Here is a 17,202-nt window from a genome sequence, read left to right on the forward strand (position 1 = left end):
CGCAAAAAAACGGGCTGATACCCATTTTTTCATCCCCGATATGCACGATATAATTATGATTGTATGGCTCAGAATTATCTTAAATAATCTAGACGAAAAAGCTTTTAATAGTCCTGCATAGTACATGCATTGTGCACCACACGTTGGCAGCCACACTGTACATGTACATCAGCACCAAACGTTCCTCGTGGCCTGTGCCGCATGAAATCTGAACTTCCGTCATGGGCGTCGTACATGCACCCGCGCGCATATGTGTTTTATCTGTGCCGTGTGCTCAATACGCTAGTGGGGCTGCATTTACGAAGGTTAAAATTTTATACTACATCATTCGCAGAACTTACAACATCGACCCCACACACGTTTTTTCTCATGGTGGCAGCCGTAGCCCTCTATAACAGTATTCATGGCATCTACGACGGGGACGATATTTCTCATTACCATTCACCGTGTGTTGTCTCGCGCACAATGGCAAAAATGGCAATCAAACTCTTTTTTTAAGCCAATAACATCAGCAGTCCGCACTGAGGGAAACCCAAAGGCAGATGAAGCAGCCACCTGCAGCATGTGCACGGAAGGCGCCGGTGAAGGAAGGTGTGATCAGCAAAAACCAAAGGTTGAAGCATGTATTCAAATTAAAGCTGAAAAAACGGGTGTTTAAATCATTGATTACCACAGCCACTACATGTTGTTGCATGTCTGAAACTTGAAATGACTCATTTTGTGTGCCTAAAATTAGTAGTCCAGAAAGGAAAACTGGTCGTTTGTTAAAATATTGATATCCAAAATTTAAGAAAACTTATTGAATCTCCTGTTTTTTCCTGAGAAAAGGTACCACTTGAAAAGCCCAGGAAATGCTCTAAACTGCAGCTGAGAGCATCTAAAGTCCACAAATTTTCGGGCCCTTGGGTGGGCCCCGAACCCCAACGCCATGGCTTCGCAAATTGTTGGTAAACCACAATGGAAATCCCCCCCAGTTTTGAAAAATCCTGGGGAGAACCCTGGGCTCCAATTGTAACCCCCTTCCCCCATTCATCAATTTTTATTTTTACAAAGTTGTAAAGCTGTCTGACGTAGATATGGCCATTGTCATTTAATGTATGGAAGGTCACCCACATTACACTCAACTACTCCTAGCTTGACTTGCTAAATTCACGGTGTGAACTGTCCCAACGAGAAAGGGTAAGAAACTCAGAGCCTATTCATCTTCTTCATCCTAACAAAGATTAGCATTCTGAATGATATTTCATTAGGTCGTACAAAACGACTGCACTTAATGAAAACACAGCCTGCTCATTATACCAACCAAACTCAAGGTTTTCAAAACAATGAACAGAGCAGAAAAAAAAGATTTTATTCCTGTTGGTCAACGAAAATGGTTGGTGCCGGCTTAGTCAGTTTATACAAAGATCCTAATGTACTCCGTGGGGATCTGACGATTGTAAACAATTCGTGCCAGAGTATGTGTAAACTTGAAACGATATTCCTTCACAGCAACACAGAGGTCTTGTACATACACATTCTGGCAATTAGTAAGTGACGTGCACGCACGCCCTCAGGCTGCAGCGTGCCCCATTGGTCTCGTACACACACACAGAGGTGATTCCATACCAAAACATACAGGCTCAGGGTGCCCCCAATGTCACCCAATTAATTTGCCTGAAAAATTCCTAAAAACAAGGGGCGACGTTTCGATCCTAGCAGGCGTTTTAAACTACCGAGCAAAAAAACTAAACGTACCTGGAGGTTTTCAGAGAAGAAGAGACTCTTGAGAATCTGGTTGTTGCGCCTGTGCTTAGCCTTGGTCTCCAAGACTCCTTCCAGGAAGCCGCAGACGTCTGACACCTGAATAGTCTCAGGTAACATCTCCAGAGCCTGTGAATGCGAACGTCAAAAACAGTTTGTAGGTTTTGCGGGGTTTATTATTAACTGGTTTGTGTGTGCATCCAAAAATACAGGTCTGTTAATTTTTAATTTCTTTTTTTAAACTGCTGCGGAAGTTGACTCATTGTGATTTATATTAAAACTAATTCAATTAAGAATGGCTATGGACTGTAGTAAGGCTACTGCGATGTGGTATTCATTTCCAAAACGAGGATCCGCTCTCCTCAGATTCACTCTTTCAGCCAAAGAGAGTTTATCTTCTTTGGTTACCAACTGTCAAACCATGCAGCAGGACCAATCAGGTTTACACACAGTAATGAAAGAGACGAATAAAGAAATCGGCTTTTGTAGTACACATGTATGTGAACCCCTGACCTCCGGAACACAGTGCCAGCTGTCTTCCAACTGACCTATGTAGCCCCATGCTTTTGGTTCCTTGCAATTTGTGAATATCTTTGTTTAAGGGAGCTAGTGAGAAGCCACTTATGTTTTGTCTGGGTTTGGTCTGTTTCTTTGAGTCCTTTATCTGTCCCCCCCCCAAAAAAAGAATCCGATCAAAGCAACACCCACCCTAGCTGTGTCAACTTTGTCATGATGGAATTGTAGGACTTCCAGGGCAGCTTTAATGTTGGGTTTGGAGGGTTCGATACTGGCCATGATCCGCAGGGAGCTTGCGTCAGGTGGTTTGATGTAAGTCTTGAAGAGCGACAGGTACACCTGCAATCACAATGTTTACAAATCATCAGCGTGCTTCGTTGTTTCATCTGCCCTGCACCGAAGTACCCCCTCTCACTGGCTAGTGGGAACTTTTTTTCAACTTGGTGCTTTAAGCACCTGCGAAGACCATACACTCCAACCAAAATTTCTTGCACACGCATAGTGTGCCCTGTACTAAGCATGTAAGTACCTGTGGGTAGGCCTATCCCCACGTTTTAAGGGACAGTTTCTTTTCAGAGCGTCAGAACTGAGCTGTGAAAACACACCCCATCTACGGTTCGCACAAGGAGCCACGACAATCTGATCTGTGTTGCCAGTCAAAGACCTAAAGCTGGGTTATTACCAACAGTTATTTAACAATGGCTGACTGCTGTGATGCAGGATATATGGCTTTTTGAACACCTGAAGGATGCACAGCCCCATCGGCTTCGCCCCAGGGTGCTATGCGTCCCTCGGGTGTTCAAAACATCATATCCCACGTCACAGCAGTCAACAATTGTTTTGTCATACCTCTGTCTTAATTGTGTTGAGGATGAGGAATTTATCAAAAGAAACGACCTCTGAATCTCAGAAATTCAGAAGACGACTACAGGCCTACTGTGAAACATAACAGACGTAAACGATATCGTCTGCAAATGCAACGTTCCCTCACTTTCTTTAACTGCGTTAACTTTAATGTGAAAGTAGTGCGGGTACCAGTGGGTACAAATTCACAAGTCATGTAGTCCGGTTTGTAGTCCCTGCATTACCTTATAAGCTGTGAGGGCAGGAATGAGTCTGTTATACGAGTGCGACCATTGATCGAATTCCCCAGTAACTTATGCACATTTCCTGAAGCTCTTCTGTTTCGTGCATGTGCATGTACTATTGGCAGAATGAGATGTCTCCTGGTGAGTGTGCTACGCAGATATGTTGCCCTGTCATGTGATCATTCTGGGCCAATGAACAGACAAGTGTCCAACACAGAGGTATGACAATTGACTGAGTTCAATCTCCTATTTGATCCAATATTCAAATAATCACTTAAATTAAATTCCCACAAAAGCAGTAACAAAATCTACGTGGTTACAAACAGAACAACTTGAAGGAAAAAATTTTGGCTTATTCTTGAGCATATGTATTCAGTTCCTTTTAAGTTTGTTTACAACACCATAAAACATACCACAATCATGTATAGATCATATAAATCTACAAAATTTGGAAATTGTGGCCAAGTAAAAGTAGCTGGCACTGGTTTTTGGAGTTAAGGTATTTAGACTGGAAGAGGAGACTAAGTTGAAGCTGTAGAATGACAGATTAACAATTGAGCCTGGAGACTATCTACCCTGAGTTGAAGTGTACCCTCAACGGCAAAAGAAAGACAGATGGTACTAAGTTTTCCGACCGAGTTCTTGCACACGTTTGTCATGCGCGCAAAGTCTGTACATTACAGCATTCCATTCCAGTCAGTGCATAAACTTGCGCACATATGCCGTGAGTTAGTACCAAAGGACTGTCAATTTCATTTCAAAACGCACCCTCTGTTGTTCCCGCTCGGAGCGGATAGACCGACGAGGAAGAAGCACCCACGTACAACGGATCAACGTGAAAGTCACATATCTACAATGACAATGATTCTCATTCTGCTTACATCTTTATTTGTCTGTGGATCCCTTGCGTAATTCCTCCGACAATACTCCTCCGCTCTCCTGGTGTCCTTCAGGACGTGAGCATAGATGGCTAAGGCCTGCTCATGACGGCCTAGCCTGCCTAGAAGGAGGGCTCTCTCCTCATAGAATCCTACACAGATGGACGAGACCAACGATGAAATTGCGCAAGCGCAAATCGAAACATGTTACAGCATCCATGTAGTACCTGCATTGTTGGCAGATCCAAAGCACTCAAATACAAGCTAATTTCTATTGTTTCACTGACAAGATTAAAGGAGGGTACATTAAAGCAAATGTTGTATGCATTGTAAGTCACAATTTTTCTATCAACAATTCTTCTAATGAAGCTGGAGACAACTTTGAGAAAAATCTGTTCTTCTCAGTAACACTGATATTTAGATGACCTGTCTTTTCCTGACAAATCGATGAAAATTGATGATTACTGCCTGCCATACATACATGTAGGTATACCATGACCCTGCCTATAAGTATTCAAAGTGTGGAAACAAACTTCTAGTTCTCCTAAACTTTGACATCAAAGTTGTTTGTCTTTCCTTCTCTCTTTTACGGTCACTTTGCTGCAGAGAAAAAAGTAAAAAAAAAAAATGAACCTGTGACTCACCATCAAAGGGAAAATGTGTGAGAAGTCTTTCCGGAATGTAAGAAGATGACGTCTCCAGGAAAAACAGCAATTTCCTCCTCAGTTCGCCAAACTCCCCCGGCTCGGTGCCTGCTCTCGGGGGAAGCTGACCTGAAAAATGGAGCCCACACAGGTGGGGAACCAGTAAGGAGCCACACATTAATCACTATTTGAAAACAAAACTGGACAAACTATTACCTGACACATACATAGCTTAAAACTAACAAGATAGAGCTGTTATTGGTGCGGCCAAAACAAGGATAAGTACAAATCAACTTGTGTGTTGCCAGAATCCAAATATTTCATCATTTTTGTTCCAGGGGTGCTTGATAGAAGAATTGGCAAAACGATATGAAATGCAGCCTACATAGACCCTACTCATTTTTGTCTAATAATGGTCTACGTTCCTGCAGTTGTGGAGTGGCTACTCCTCAATGGATTCTCCAGCGTTTGGATTTTTTAGGGCAAAAATAAATGAATCCCTAACTATAAGTATGCACAAGTGTATATATTGTAACTACATATGTTAAGAGCATATGCAAGTAAACGGATGAAACGTACTGAAACTGTCTTTCACTTCCCCTCTAGTAGTACTCACAGTTAAACCTGAATTGTTTTTTTTTCCTTTTAACCCACCTTCGGGCAAGGTGTGAAGGTAATCCGCCATCTTCTCCTGCACCATCTCCCTGTAGAGGTGGATCAGTCGATTGTGGAATTCAGGGGTGGTGTCCCCGCAGGTCAGGATGACGTGCTCCAGGTAGGGCACCGTCAGTCTCTTGGCCACGGTCATCAGGTAGTCCAGGACACGGATTCGGGGCAGGCTCTCCACCTCAGGAATGTCCTCCGTGAAGATCTGCATTACAGCAAGAGGTAAAGGATGGGGTTTATCTTGTTCATCTTTCAGAAATGTATTGCAAGCCCGTCAATTACTACTTCGGCTATATGACTTTCGCTTCCCCACTAAATCTGTCCCAGAAACCGCTTAGGGGGCGATAAAAAATTATTAGTGTTGTTAAAATTTGATTTTTGTTTCATAATGAGGTAGGTGAGTAAAGAAAAACAACTGAGGATCAAAACTCATTTGGGGGTTAAAAGAAAAAACTCAATTCTTCTCTGCGGTTTTTTTTTGTGTTTTTGCTTGGTCGACCCTGGTAATTGCACAGCAAGTCAATTTTTAACAAACAAAAATGGCATGGGTAGGTAAAAAAGAAATTTGGAACCATAATTACTTCTACTTGGTCTTTTGTATTTGCCCTGCCGTTTTGTTAGAGTTATTCCTGACTGGGAGTGATAACTTATTTGAATTCATTTGCTTCAGCTAACACGAGTAGCAAGGACAAAAAGTCTCTCCCCTTCTCACCTTAAGTCCATCCTCCGGGTGGGCCTTCAGGACCCATTTGGCGTATTCACAGATGGTGTCCATGTGTTCATGGCCAAGCCTCTGGAGGTAAGCCACCGTTCTCTCGTGACCCTTCAGGGGGCTGTTGGGCTTCTGCGACTGTCTGAGCAACAAGTCCAAGGCTGGGAGATGTGGGGGAGGAAGGGAAAAGATGGAGAAAGAATCGGGAGGTCCGATAATGTCAAGGGTCAAAGAACGGGCATCTTGTAAAACATGCCGCGACAGCCTGAATGAGGTCGGGTTCTTACTTCATGAGACAGCGGAAGCCATGTCACAAACACCATACGTTTGCCTGTGATCATGTCAAATTTTGCATGTCACACAATTTCTGTCTGCTTTCCTGCGTTGCTTTCACATCAGCTGTAAACATGACGTAGGTACTGTGCATGCTTATCACAACAGCAAGTAAGTTATTCACGTTCTGCTAGTATGCGAGAGCGGTTTGCTCATTTCTACTCGGGAATCCATCCCTACCTGGGAAAGTGGGTTTAGCTGTATGGTGAGCAGAAGTGACATAGGCATGTTCCCTCTCCCATTATATGCGGGACATTAGAGTTAGGACAGGAACCAGTCTACAAATGATAGAACTTTCCAAGTTTATCTGCTACAGAATTTCCATTTGTTGCAGACTTTTGAGTTTGGAGTTAATTACAAGTCAATCTTGATTGACACAATAGGGAACAAAACTTGATACAGTTCTGGAAGTGGTACTTTACCTTTTCTGTGAAGGCCTCTCTTCTCGTAGAGTATAATGAGCTCCCCATATTTCTGGTGCTTCTTCAAGACACGTTCGCTTTCCTCCAGGTGACAATTGTTGTCTTTGAGTCTGAGGAGTGGCGCAACCAGGGCATCGTTCGTCTGTTTCGAAACGTGGGGGGAAATGCTCCTTCAAGGATAGGATTACATTGGTGCAAGGATGCAACATGACGTCCCAATTTCACTGAATGGGTTTGGTGATTTGAAACTTATCCCAAGTGATGAGGATAGGCAAACAGCAGATGCTGTGAGCAATGTATGATATATGTGACCTGCTCTGTAAAAATGGGCCATAAGGCGCCAGAGCCACGTTTTGAGTTTTTATTTGTATTGAAAAGAGCGAATCAAGCTTTTTGTTTTGATGTATCACTCAGTTTGGCATCCTGATGAAAGTGGATACTCCATGGTGACAAATGCTGTTGGTTCCTGTTGATTTACACTGTGCAAAAATTTACTTTTTACTCCATAGTGGCTCTGCCGACTTGTGACTCATTTTCACAGAGTGGGTCACATATGTGAGCATTCAAGCTTGATATGAACCTGAGCGTTAGCCAGAAAGTCACCTAAGAAATTGTGACGTCATTTGAGCCAAAAGCTGCTTTCCGCTGTTGAGCAGTTAATAAATGTCTGTTAACCATACTAAATCAGCTGACCATATCAGCTGACCAGTTTCAGGCAACCTCCATCAAAGCAAGGGAAGAGCGATTCAGACCAAGGAAATATGATTTTTTTCCCCCAGCTTTATAAGTTTTTTATAAGCCTAACCATTGTGGTTGATAAGCACATCATGGTATGTCCCTACACTGATTATGTACCATGTTTTCCCTTAGACATCACTGAGCTTGCAGCCACAAGTCAATATAAGACATGGCTGCTGATTGGTCAAATTCTAGTCATGCATAAGTAATCAGCAAATGTGCACAGACATCATAGAAACTCGGCTGCAATTGAACGTCTATTCCATAGACCGGGAGAACCCTTACATTTTCATAATTCTTCCTCCACCACTGGGCCTAAGCCAAAATCCCAAGAGCACGAGTCTGTCCTACCTGCAGGTAGCACTTGAGCAGCGTGGTGTCAATGATCAGGCTCATCTGCTTCCGGGAGGTGACGGTGGCGCAGCCCTCCACAATGGTGGAGGGCTGGTTCAGTTCCTTGCCCGACGCCTTCATCAGGTCCTGCCGCTTCTGGGTCAGGTACTCGATCAGGGCCGTCAGCCCCTTCTCCATGGCCTGACCCGTCAGCTCCGTGGGGTTGCTGGGGTACTCCAGCTTACTGCGGTACTCCTTGGGGAGAAGGTCGGGAAAGAGGCCTATCACCTGGGAGGGGTCTGCCAGAGAAAATGTAGGAACAGGTGAAAGTGATATAGATGGATTATGGCAAGGGAGGTTACAGGAGAGGTTCGTGGTGAGCCAAATATCTCTACTGACTGAACAACTGGCTTTCTCAAACTGTTGGACTGACCGGTCAGCTGGAAACATCCATCAATCAGCTGATACAGTGACCATTATTTCAGCAACGTTTTAAGAGACAGCATCAGTGGTGGCAGCATGCCTTGAAGTATTCTCTGCAGTACATGTAAATCCAGTTGGAGAAATGTCATGCAACGCAAATACATCCTGACGAACAAGAAGCATCAGGAGTGCCTTGTGTTGCACACTGTGAAACAGGAGTCAATCATACTGTACAAAGTACAGCGTGAGTCCACTGCATGTGCAAGGTGCAACACAAGTGAATGAAGTGCAACACGGGCAAATATTTCTGTTCTCTGCCAGTACTTAATATACCCCATCTGTTGAGAAAGCAGCCTTTGTTGGTAAAGGTTAAAGAGCAGAAAGAGTGTGAAGCAATTCCTATGCAATTACAAACTGTGTCAGGTTTCATTAAGAAAGATTGCTCACAAAATTTTCTGCATAACAACGGTTAGCACACTGCCTATTGCCACTGCAGGGCATCATTGGAAATGTCAAGGAATAGGGTAACCATGGCAACCTTTGGTTTAGCTACCTGTTCCTAATTTAGAAAACATCTTCATGGATTCTTCAAAGCGGTGCTGCTGGAACAATTCAAAGGCATACAGGTTCTGGATGTGCTGAATTCGTCTCTGCTTGTCTGCTTCAACTTCATCTGTCATGTTCTGTGACAACGAAAGAAGGGATATTGTAGGTGGCCCCATTGAAAGAGTGCAGCTTTCTTTGTCTAGACGTTTTTCAAAGAAAGCTTTCAATGAAAAGGTCATTTTTTTAAGCAGTGCTTAACCGTAATTCACAAAAACCAACAAGATTCCTTGTGATTTTCACAGCTCCTGGTGGGTGATTAATAACAATGAGAAGCAAAGCTGCTCTCACTTGGCCAGAGAGACATGAATGTGTTTATGCTTTTGAGTGCCCACAAATAGTTTGATTTTGGTGTCACTATTTTAAAAACAATTTCTGCCTTTGAAGAGAGCAGTCTTCGCTGTTGCTGTTGGGCTGTGGTATTCCTGTTTCAATTCCCCGTTGGAGCATGGTGGAGACTAGGTTGAATGGAATTGGACTTTACCCTTACACTCAATCTTATCCCACACTCTGGCAGTCTAAATCTCCCTGTTACAAAAATCCGGACTTTACTGACCAAGGTTTTTCTAACACAAAAGGAAAGTCCAAAAAAGCTAGAGAGGGCAAAATTACGCGACTCCACTATATTAAAATTAAGGTTTCAAATCAATAGCAAAAAACCCTGAAAATTTCATTCTTGTCCAGTCAGAGGGAGGTCCCGACAGACCCGGTAAAGATGGTGATATACTATGTACTTCCCATTACAATTGCTCACTTCAAGCACAATGAAAACGCAGCATTGACAATAACATTATGTCGTGAAGGAAACACCATGTGTCATATACCGAGGGGACTGCCTCTGCATGATAACATTTCTTCATTCTAAATCCCTGCAAACACCACTCTAAGTACGCAACTTGAATCCAACATTTTCAAAGCACATTAGACTCCTGTTATTTGCCATTTGGGATATTCTTTGTGTCTGGTGTTTGTTTTGTGCTGTTTGTGATTACATGTGGTCATAATCACAGCGAAGTTCTCCTTGTATCCTGCTTTGATTAAAAACACACTCTTGTCCAACGCAAACAGTTGAGGCAACTCACGGCTAAATGCAGGGCAAGTTCAAACTGCTTGTCGGCTAGAAGTGCCTTGATTTGTGTGGTGATGGGGATGGGTACCAGTCTCCATATGTAATGTTGGGATGCCACGTACACATGACCACTGGGGTAAAAAAAAAAAAGACAGAGTTGAAATAAGTCAACCAGAACATTGAGAATCTTTACATTCAAATAATATTGCTATATTCACGACTGTAAGTCGTACATGGATTTTGACCACGGATAGAATAATTGAACTTGTGACCAAAACCTGTAAGGTTTGGTGAAATGCAGCTGAAAAAGAACAGGTTTTTAGCAATAGTGTTAATAGGATATCATCAAATATCAATATATATTGAGACACCTTTGTTAAGAAAAATATACACTTTGACAGGGGAACATGTATCAAATCTGATGCTATTCCTCTTGCTTTGCACCGCAGTTTGAAATCATCCAAAAGATCCATGGACTACTACATCTTGCCAGGTACCTTATAATCTTATTGTCAGTTCTTTACTTTGTGATGATTTACTACTTGCACTGACTTTTCTGTCTTGTTATTCAGAGGTTGGTAGAACATAGAAATATGTAAATGAGTCCATGTTCCATGAGTGAAATGAGTGAAGGCAGACTGGCATGGCAAACTTATGTCAAGATATTCCCAGTTTCTGCTCAGAAAGCACGGTTTGGAACAGTTCTCAGTCAACTTGCCCATCCCCAAGAGTGACAACATGTGTTTGAGCCACTGTGCCTCTGTGGCCTTAAGCTGAATAGCACTGATTCATGTATAAAGCCAAAACCGAAAGAAGTAACATTATGAATAGCATCACATCTTGAACCAATGGTATTAATTTTCAGATTTGTGTTGGGAATGTTAATTTTTAACACCAGTTTTGCCCTCACATAAACGTATATATTCACACTGTATTCTCTCAGTTGTGGTCCGTGAGTGGTAACAACATCACAAGCTTCCTCAGGAGGAATTCGAACCCACGACTTCCTGCTTACAATGGCAAATATCTTACCACTTGACCGCCGAGTTGCCCGGATTGGGTGATTGGTTCCAATCCCACTGCTGCATTGATTCAAGCAGGATTTGTTTTTTTAGATCTCAGACCACACTGAGAATACAGCATTGACATATACACCAGTTTAAAGGTCAAAATCAGGTATAAAAATAATCAAATCTTGGCCGTGAGTGACCACAATGAGGATAATGAGCTCCCAGGATGCAGCAGCGAGAATCTGCTCCATTCACCTTCCTATGGTGATGGAGCGCGGCTTGTTGAGCTCGATGGTCTGTACCAGCAGGCGGGGGTCCACGGTTCGAATCTCCACGTACTTAGGCAGCACAGCTATGATGTAGGGCTGGTCATGCTCTGTGGAAATGAGCAGAGATTTTATCCCAAAGGTCATGCCAGTGTTGTATTCGAGTCCATCTCAAGTCACTGCAAGTCCATCACAAGTCATCCAGTCTTAAGCCAATTCACAAGCTATTCAAATGAGCTGTGACAAAAGCATTCCCTTGTCATTGTTCACCCTGTGACTTTGGACTGGCCTTGTGAAAGGACTTGTGATGGACTCGACTACAACACTGGGGCATGCTACAACCAAAAACATGCTGGCCTACTATGCACTGTCCTGATCTGTCTAATTTCTCCTGCTTTCAGGTTCCTTGACGTGCTTGATATCAGAAAGTCTCCAATGCATCCTGCTGGCTAGTTTCAGGCTATAAGTACATACAATTAATAATTGCACTTAAAAAACAAAAGAAATCTATTAAAACAAATCTTTCCTCATTTCATTAAGAAATTGGAAGTTCAAATGTTACATTCTATCATACAGTTCAAGACGAATTGGTTATAAAAATGAAACAGATATATGTGAATGTTGTTTTGAACAAAAAAATTGACATTTGCATGGGAAAAGAAGGTTATTGAGCCCTGGACATTTAGTATTGTATGTTAATGTATGTGTGGTTATTAAGAGGTTGGGTTGACTGGAGTTCGCAGCCCAGCATATCTTTTACCATCTATTTCCATTTTAAGGCAAGGAAAGAACCAACCAGTCTCAAGACAGAAGTCCCGCGAGCAGCCAGGATACCAAATGAAATTCATCACCTGCTCTTTTCTGCAGTCTGATCAACTTTTTGGCTCTGACAAATCTGATGCATCTATTGCAGTGTGGGGTCTTGTAAACAGCTTGTGCATGCACTACCTACCAAGCACTATTGGGAAATCTGACCACGTGAGGGCGTACTTCTTGGCAGGCTGTCCCTCCGAGTCTATGATGATGCTCATCATGTCTCGTCCCAGTGCCAACATGTCTTCTGACAGTCTGGTGACCGTGGGCTCGGCCTGCGTGGCATTGCCCGTAGTGAAAAGGTCTTTGAGTTCACCATTGTCAACCTGAACGAAAAAATAAAGAAAACAAACTGTTGTGAATTTGAACTGGAAACATCAATACAAGGATTCAATGTGGGCCACAATCCACTACTGGACAACGCCATTTGATGCAACATCTTGGAAAACCCTGGGCCTGATTCTGATGATCGCAAACAGCTGATTCCAACACACCAACACCAAGGTCTTCATGTATTGAAAGAACGACTTTGGTAATATACGTATAACCGACAACAGTGCGCTTTATTTGCACTAACTACATATATTTTTTTCTCACATAGTAGTTTTGAATTAACTTCAGGGAGTCAGGTTGGCGTCGTGGTTCCTCTGGGGTTTTCCTCCCACCTCTAAAACTGTAACTGCTTCTCATTGTCTCCTCTCTACAGGTTTCATCAGGCTTGCAAGCTACAGTGCCTAGGGTGCTTTTGAGGAATCCTTGGTGTCATTACCAGAAATATATCCTAATAATAATAACTTCATTTTAATTATGCAATGTAACCATTGTGCAATTCAGCCATTAGGCTTTGAAACCCTGGATCAATAAAACAGATAATATAACAGTAGTAACGTTTGTTAGGAAAAGTCAATTCCATTCTCCCATGACAACTGCCAATCACTCTGCAGCATCTTATTTTGCGCAGATGTACCGGGTACGTGTTAGCCCACTGGCACGGAAAATACAATTCCTGGTAGGTTCTGGCATGTGCTTTACTTGGAAGGAATACCTAATAGGCCTGGTGCACACTTTTTCTTTGACAAAGGGAGTCAACCACTGTGTGCAAGCATTGACATGGATGAGCATGGTTCGCTGTGTCCTCAGTGGGCTCAGGCAAGTAGGTCACACTGTAAACTTCAAATGTTTTTGCGGCAGACGGAGAAGGAGGCCACGAAAATGACGTGCATCATATGCATATTATGCTCAGGACGCGTATTGTACACTTTCTGAGTATAATATGCATGCGACGCTTGTCATTCTGTGCAGCCTCCTTTTCCGTCTACCTGTTTTTGCACACACCTTGTAGGTCAGTGCATGTATAACAAGTCACGAATGAGCATTTTACACAAAAGAATTTTTAAAATATGCTCACAGAAATTGCTTGTCTTCTGGCCAGTGAGAGTAAGTCTAATGGTGCATTCGACTACTTGGATGCCCAGGTACCGCTGGCTTTCTCAATTGCATACACGTATGATTACTGTTCTCTAACTTGAACCATGACATAACATCACATTCTGGGCACGTGTTTCTCCTGCATGGTCACTATCCCAGCCCCATTCTGCTAACGGACTGCACTCAATATTATTTTCTCACCCTAATCAGGAAGTAATCCCTTTTGAAGCCGACACACAGGGAGCTGCCGCACCAGGCCATGGCCTTGGGGACATCGGGAACACCCAGCTCAGCCTACCACAGGACAATCACAAATCTTTGTTATTTCCAGAGCCGTGTCAAATTTCTAGGGGGGGGTGCTGACTCATCGTTTCCTGTGCAAAGCTGGACGTCTCCTGCATGCAGATATTTTGACCTCCAACACACATTTGTAGGAGTAGCATGTAATGAAAGACGGTACAGCAACTTCCACATTATGCAATCTGAATGCGACACGCAAGAGCAACATGTGCAAATCGCATGTTCGCCCATCACAGCAGCATGACACATTAAACTGCCTCAGCCAAATTCATCTACAACATAATGAACACACTTTGCATTGCTCACACCTTGCAAAATTAAACGCTTCTTCACTGACTGTACATGTACATTATGTATGTTTAGGTCTGTGGTATAGTGGCTCTGATGAAGCATTGTTGCAGCTTACAGATTCAGACATGCGAATAGCCGTACAAAATTCATTCAGAACTTTGAATTCTCCTCAGGTTTGTGCAGAAGCATGGCACTTTCCAATGCAAGTTAGCATTCTGGAAATTTAGTATCAATATAGCTCAATGGTTAATCACAGCATATCTTGAACATGTACAGTAAAGCCACTGGAAGGCCAATTCTGAATGTTATGGTTTTGGCTAGAGAGGACACATGCAATAAGGCAATAGCATCCACGAGCTAGCACCGGCTTGAGCCCAGCCGATTTGAACAGAGCCTGATTCTGCTCTGCGTTCAAATCTGTGCAGCATGGTGTTCTCTTTAGTCAACATATACTAGCTTCACTTCATAAATCCACATTGTGATGTCACATTATTCCAAGTACAGTCCATTTTATTCCATGCCGTCTTTTGACAATACATGTGGTTCATCAGGAACACCGCGTTAGTCGGGCAATACTTTCATTTGGGACATTTTAACTGCAGAGTTTTCTCAAATTGCATTTGATCAATATTTCTGCTTCCATGAATGGCTCAAACAATAAAACATGCAAACTTTTCAATGCATATACAAAACTTCCCACAAGTGAAGATAACTTATCTTATTCAGTCAATGGTACAAGATAGTAATATGGATGAGTAAAAGCCTTGCTTATGAAACATTACACTAATGTGGCACAGCCTTCCATTCCCTATCATCGTAACTTCCTCCATTACCTTGACATCTTCAAAGGACCTATTCTTCCAGTAGAAGAGTTGCAGTTTCCTCTTGACAGCGACGCAGAGACGGAGATTGTAGGTAGCACTGCCGCTCTCTGTGGTCAGTTTCTGGAGGAAGGGGAAAGATGACTTGCATGTCCTGTGTCCATCTCAAGCCAGAAGATGGAAGTGGCATGTATCTGAACATTTTAAGCAAACTTTAATTCTGATTGGTCGATCTATGGCAACGAACAGTGTGACACGTATTGCAACGTTCACTGCCCTATTTTTATGCTAAAAACAAAACAACACAGCTGCAAAGTTGACTGTAAATTCAAACCATAGCATCTTTACTATGAATCAAGTTTGGTTAAAGATAAATTAGTTACCATACTTGCGCTAGTGTGATAACGCTGTATTGATAATTGATGAATATATGAATGTGCGCACACCAGATATATACAGTTCCTGCCGGTATTGTATCAATAATGTAGAAAAACATAGAGGCATGGGCCCTTTTCCAACACTCGACTTGGGCTCCGTCTCAGGCTTCGTTCCCAAAACCAATCCCCGATTGTGGGCCTGAAGCGTTTACATTAAATTGGATTACTGTAATTTCTGGCTCTCTTGCACCTTATTTGATGTTTTGTGGCACTATTAAACTAATTACTGCACTTACAGCTTCAACGTCAGCTAGTTAAAAACAGTTGAAGCCTGAGACGGAGCCGAAGTTGAGTATTGGAAAACAGCCGTGATAAACACTGTGCCCGTTGCAGAAGTATCACATGTACACGTTGATGTATGCCAAATAACGCTGTTTCTCACTGTCTCTCTCGTTTGCCACAGCACACACAGCCATGCCCAGATCAAGGTTGTCATGTGTACATGTAAGCTAACTGAACGCAACTGAGTAACTATCTTAACTAGGCCATGCATGTATTTGCTACCAAACAGAGGAAATGCAGCATGAAGTATACTGTAGGTATGCAGATTGAGGAGATACGAAGCCTCTGTAATCTATGAACCTCTTGATTGCTCCAGGCACACGAGCCCTCCCTTGAGAAACCCAAACTTTTGATATTAAGGGGAAAACACATCGGAAATGAAGTCCACAGTTGTGACACCAACCTGCAGGTCGATGGCAAAGAGAGTGGCCCCTTTGGTCTTGGCTATGCTGGTGATCTGTGAGAAGTGATTCAGGTCGTGCACGTTGATGACAGCATCTGCAATTCAGGATGGGGAAAAGGGTGACAAAAATCAGCTTAAGGCAGGACAAAACCAAACGTCATTGTCCTGAAAAATGTTGACACTTAAAATTCTGGTTTACCCTGTCTTCGTTCAAGGCTACATTTCTGCCCAGAAGTACAAAAGGATTCAGGTGGAAGAATGTACAGGTACATGTATCGAAAAATCACTATTTCTTTCACTGTTCAACTTCATTTTCAGAATGCAATTTTTGAATCATCAAATTACAGGTTCACTCAGACCAAGGTAAAACTTGCAAAGGCAAACCCTCCCCCATTAAATCAGAATTCTGTGCCACTTTACAATACGTCAATGTCACGGTTGACACGTGTAACATGGTTTAAACTTGAAATGGTTAATTTCACAAACAAGTTGCCTTTTAAACAGCCGTAAGAAAAACGTCGTTTTGTATGTACATGTGCTAGTATGTTTATATGGTGATCAACAACATCTAACTGGTGGGCATACATGTACATGTTGTTTGCCAAGCTACTCCCAATTTCTCAAACCCTAAAACCACGTTCCAACCATTCAATGTTTCACAATCACTACATCCTGTCGGTTACTCAGTCACCTGGGCCATCAACACAATCTCTTGCATCTGCCACGTAAAGTAGTCTTTAAAATGCAAAGAGCAATCATATCCTACCCTTTGAGTGATTGTGAGGTGCGTTCATTTTTGTCCAATTTTTGTTTACCCTGGATTGCTGATCAACTACTGTAAATTCCACAAAATAAAAAAGAAAACCCTAACCATGCTGAACCCAACAAGGTTATGCAGGATTTCAATGGTCCCTTGGGGTTGTATTACAAGTTTTTATCAGCAGTCATCAATGGTGCAGACATTTAAAAAATCTTTTAAATTC

General features: G+C 42.6%; 1 protein-coding gene across 1 annotated transcript in view; it reads right to left on the reverse strand.

Annotated features, from left to right (window-relative positions):
* vps39 (VPS39 subunit of HOPS complex) overlaps positions 1 to 17,202 on the reverse strand; it is a 45,511-nt gene that overhangs the window by 24,295 nt on the left and 4,014 nt on the right. Inside the window, exons 4-18 of the mRNA XM_022235622.2 lie at positions 16,220 to 16,314; positions 15,110 to 15,220; positions 13,887 to 13,979; positions 12,397 to 12,583; positions 11,434 to 11,554; positions 10,182 to 10,299; positions 9,050 to 9,179; positions 8,092 to 8,372; positions 7,003 to 7,144; positions 6,248 to 6,408; positions 5,524 to 5,740; positions 4,870 to 4,998; positions 4,229 to 4,377; positions 2,452 to 2,598; positions 1,738 to 1,872 (exon numbers count right to left, since the gene is read on the reverse strand). Of these exons, the coding sequence (XP_022091314.2) occupies positions 1,738 to 1,872; positions 2,452 to 2,598; positions 4,229 to 4,377; positions 4,870 to 4,998; positions 5,524 to 5,740; positions 6,248 to 6,408; positions 7,003 to 7,144; positions 8,092 to 8,372; positions 9,050 to 9,179; positions 10,182 to 10,299; positions 11,434 to 11,554; positions 12,397 to 12,583; positions 13,887 to 13,979; positions 15,110 to 15,220; positions 16,220 to 16,314 (2,216 nt within the window). The remainder of the gene's footprint in view (positions 1 to 1,737; positions 1,873 to 2,451; positions 2,599 to 4,228; positions 4,378 to 4,869; positions 4,999 to 5,523; positions 5,741 to 6,247; positions 6,409 to 7,002; positions 7,145 to 8,091; positions 8,373 to 9,049; positions 9,180 to 10,181; positions 10,300 to 11,433; positions 11,555 to 12,396; positions 12,584 to 13,886; positions 13,980 to 15,109; positions 15,221 to 16,219; positions 16,315 to 17,202) is intronic.

This window comes from Acanthaster planci, linkage group LG01 (assembly GCF_054643075.1).
Source record: "Acanthaster planci isolate LZ-2023a linkage group LG01, COTS_SCS, whole genome shotgun sequence".
Taxonomy (NCBI): Eukaryota; Metazoa; Echinodermata; class Asteroidea; order Valvatida; family Acanthasteridae; genus Acanthaster; species Acanthaster planci.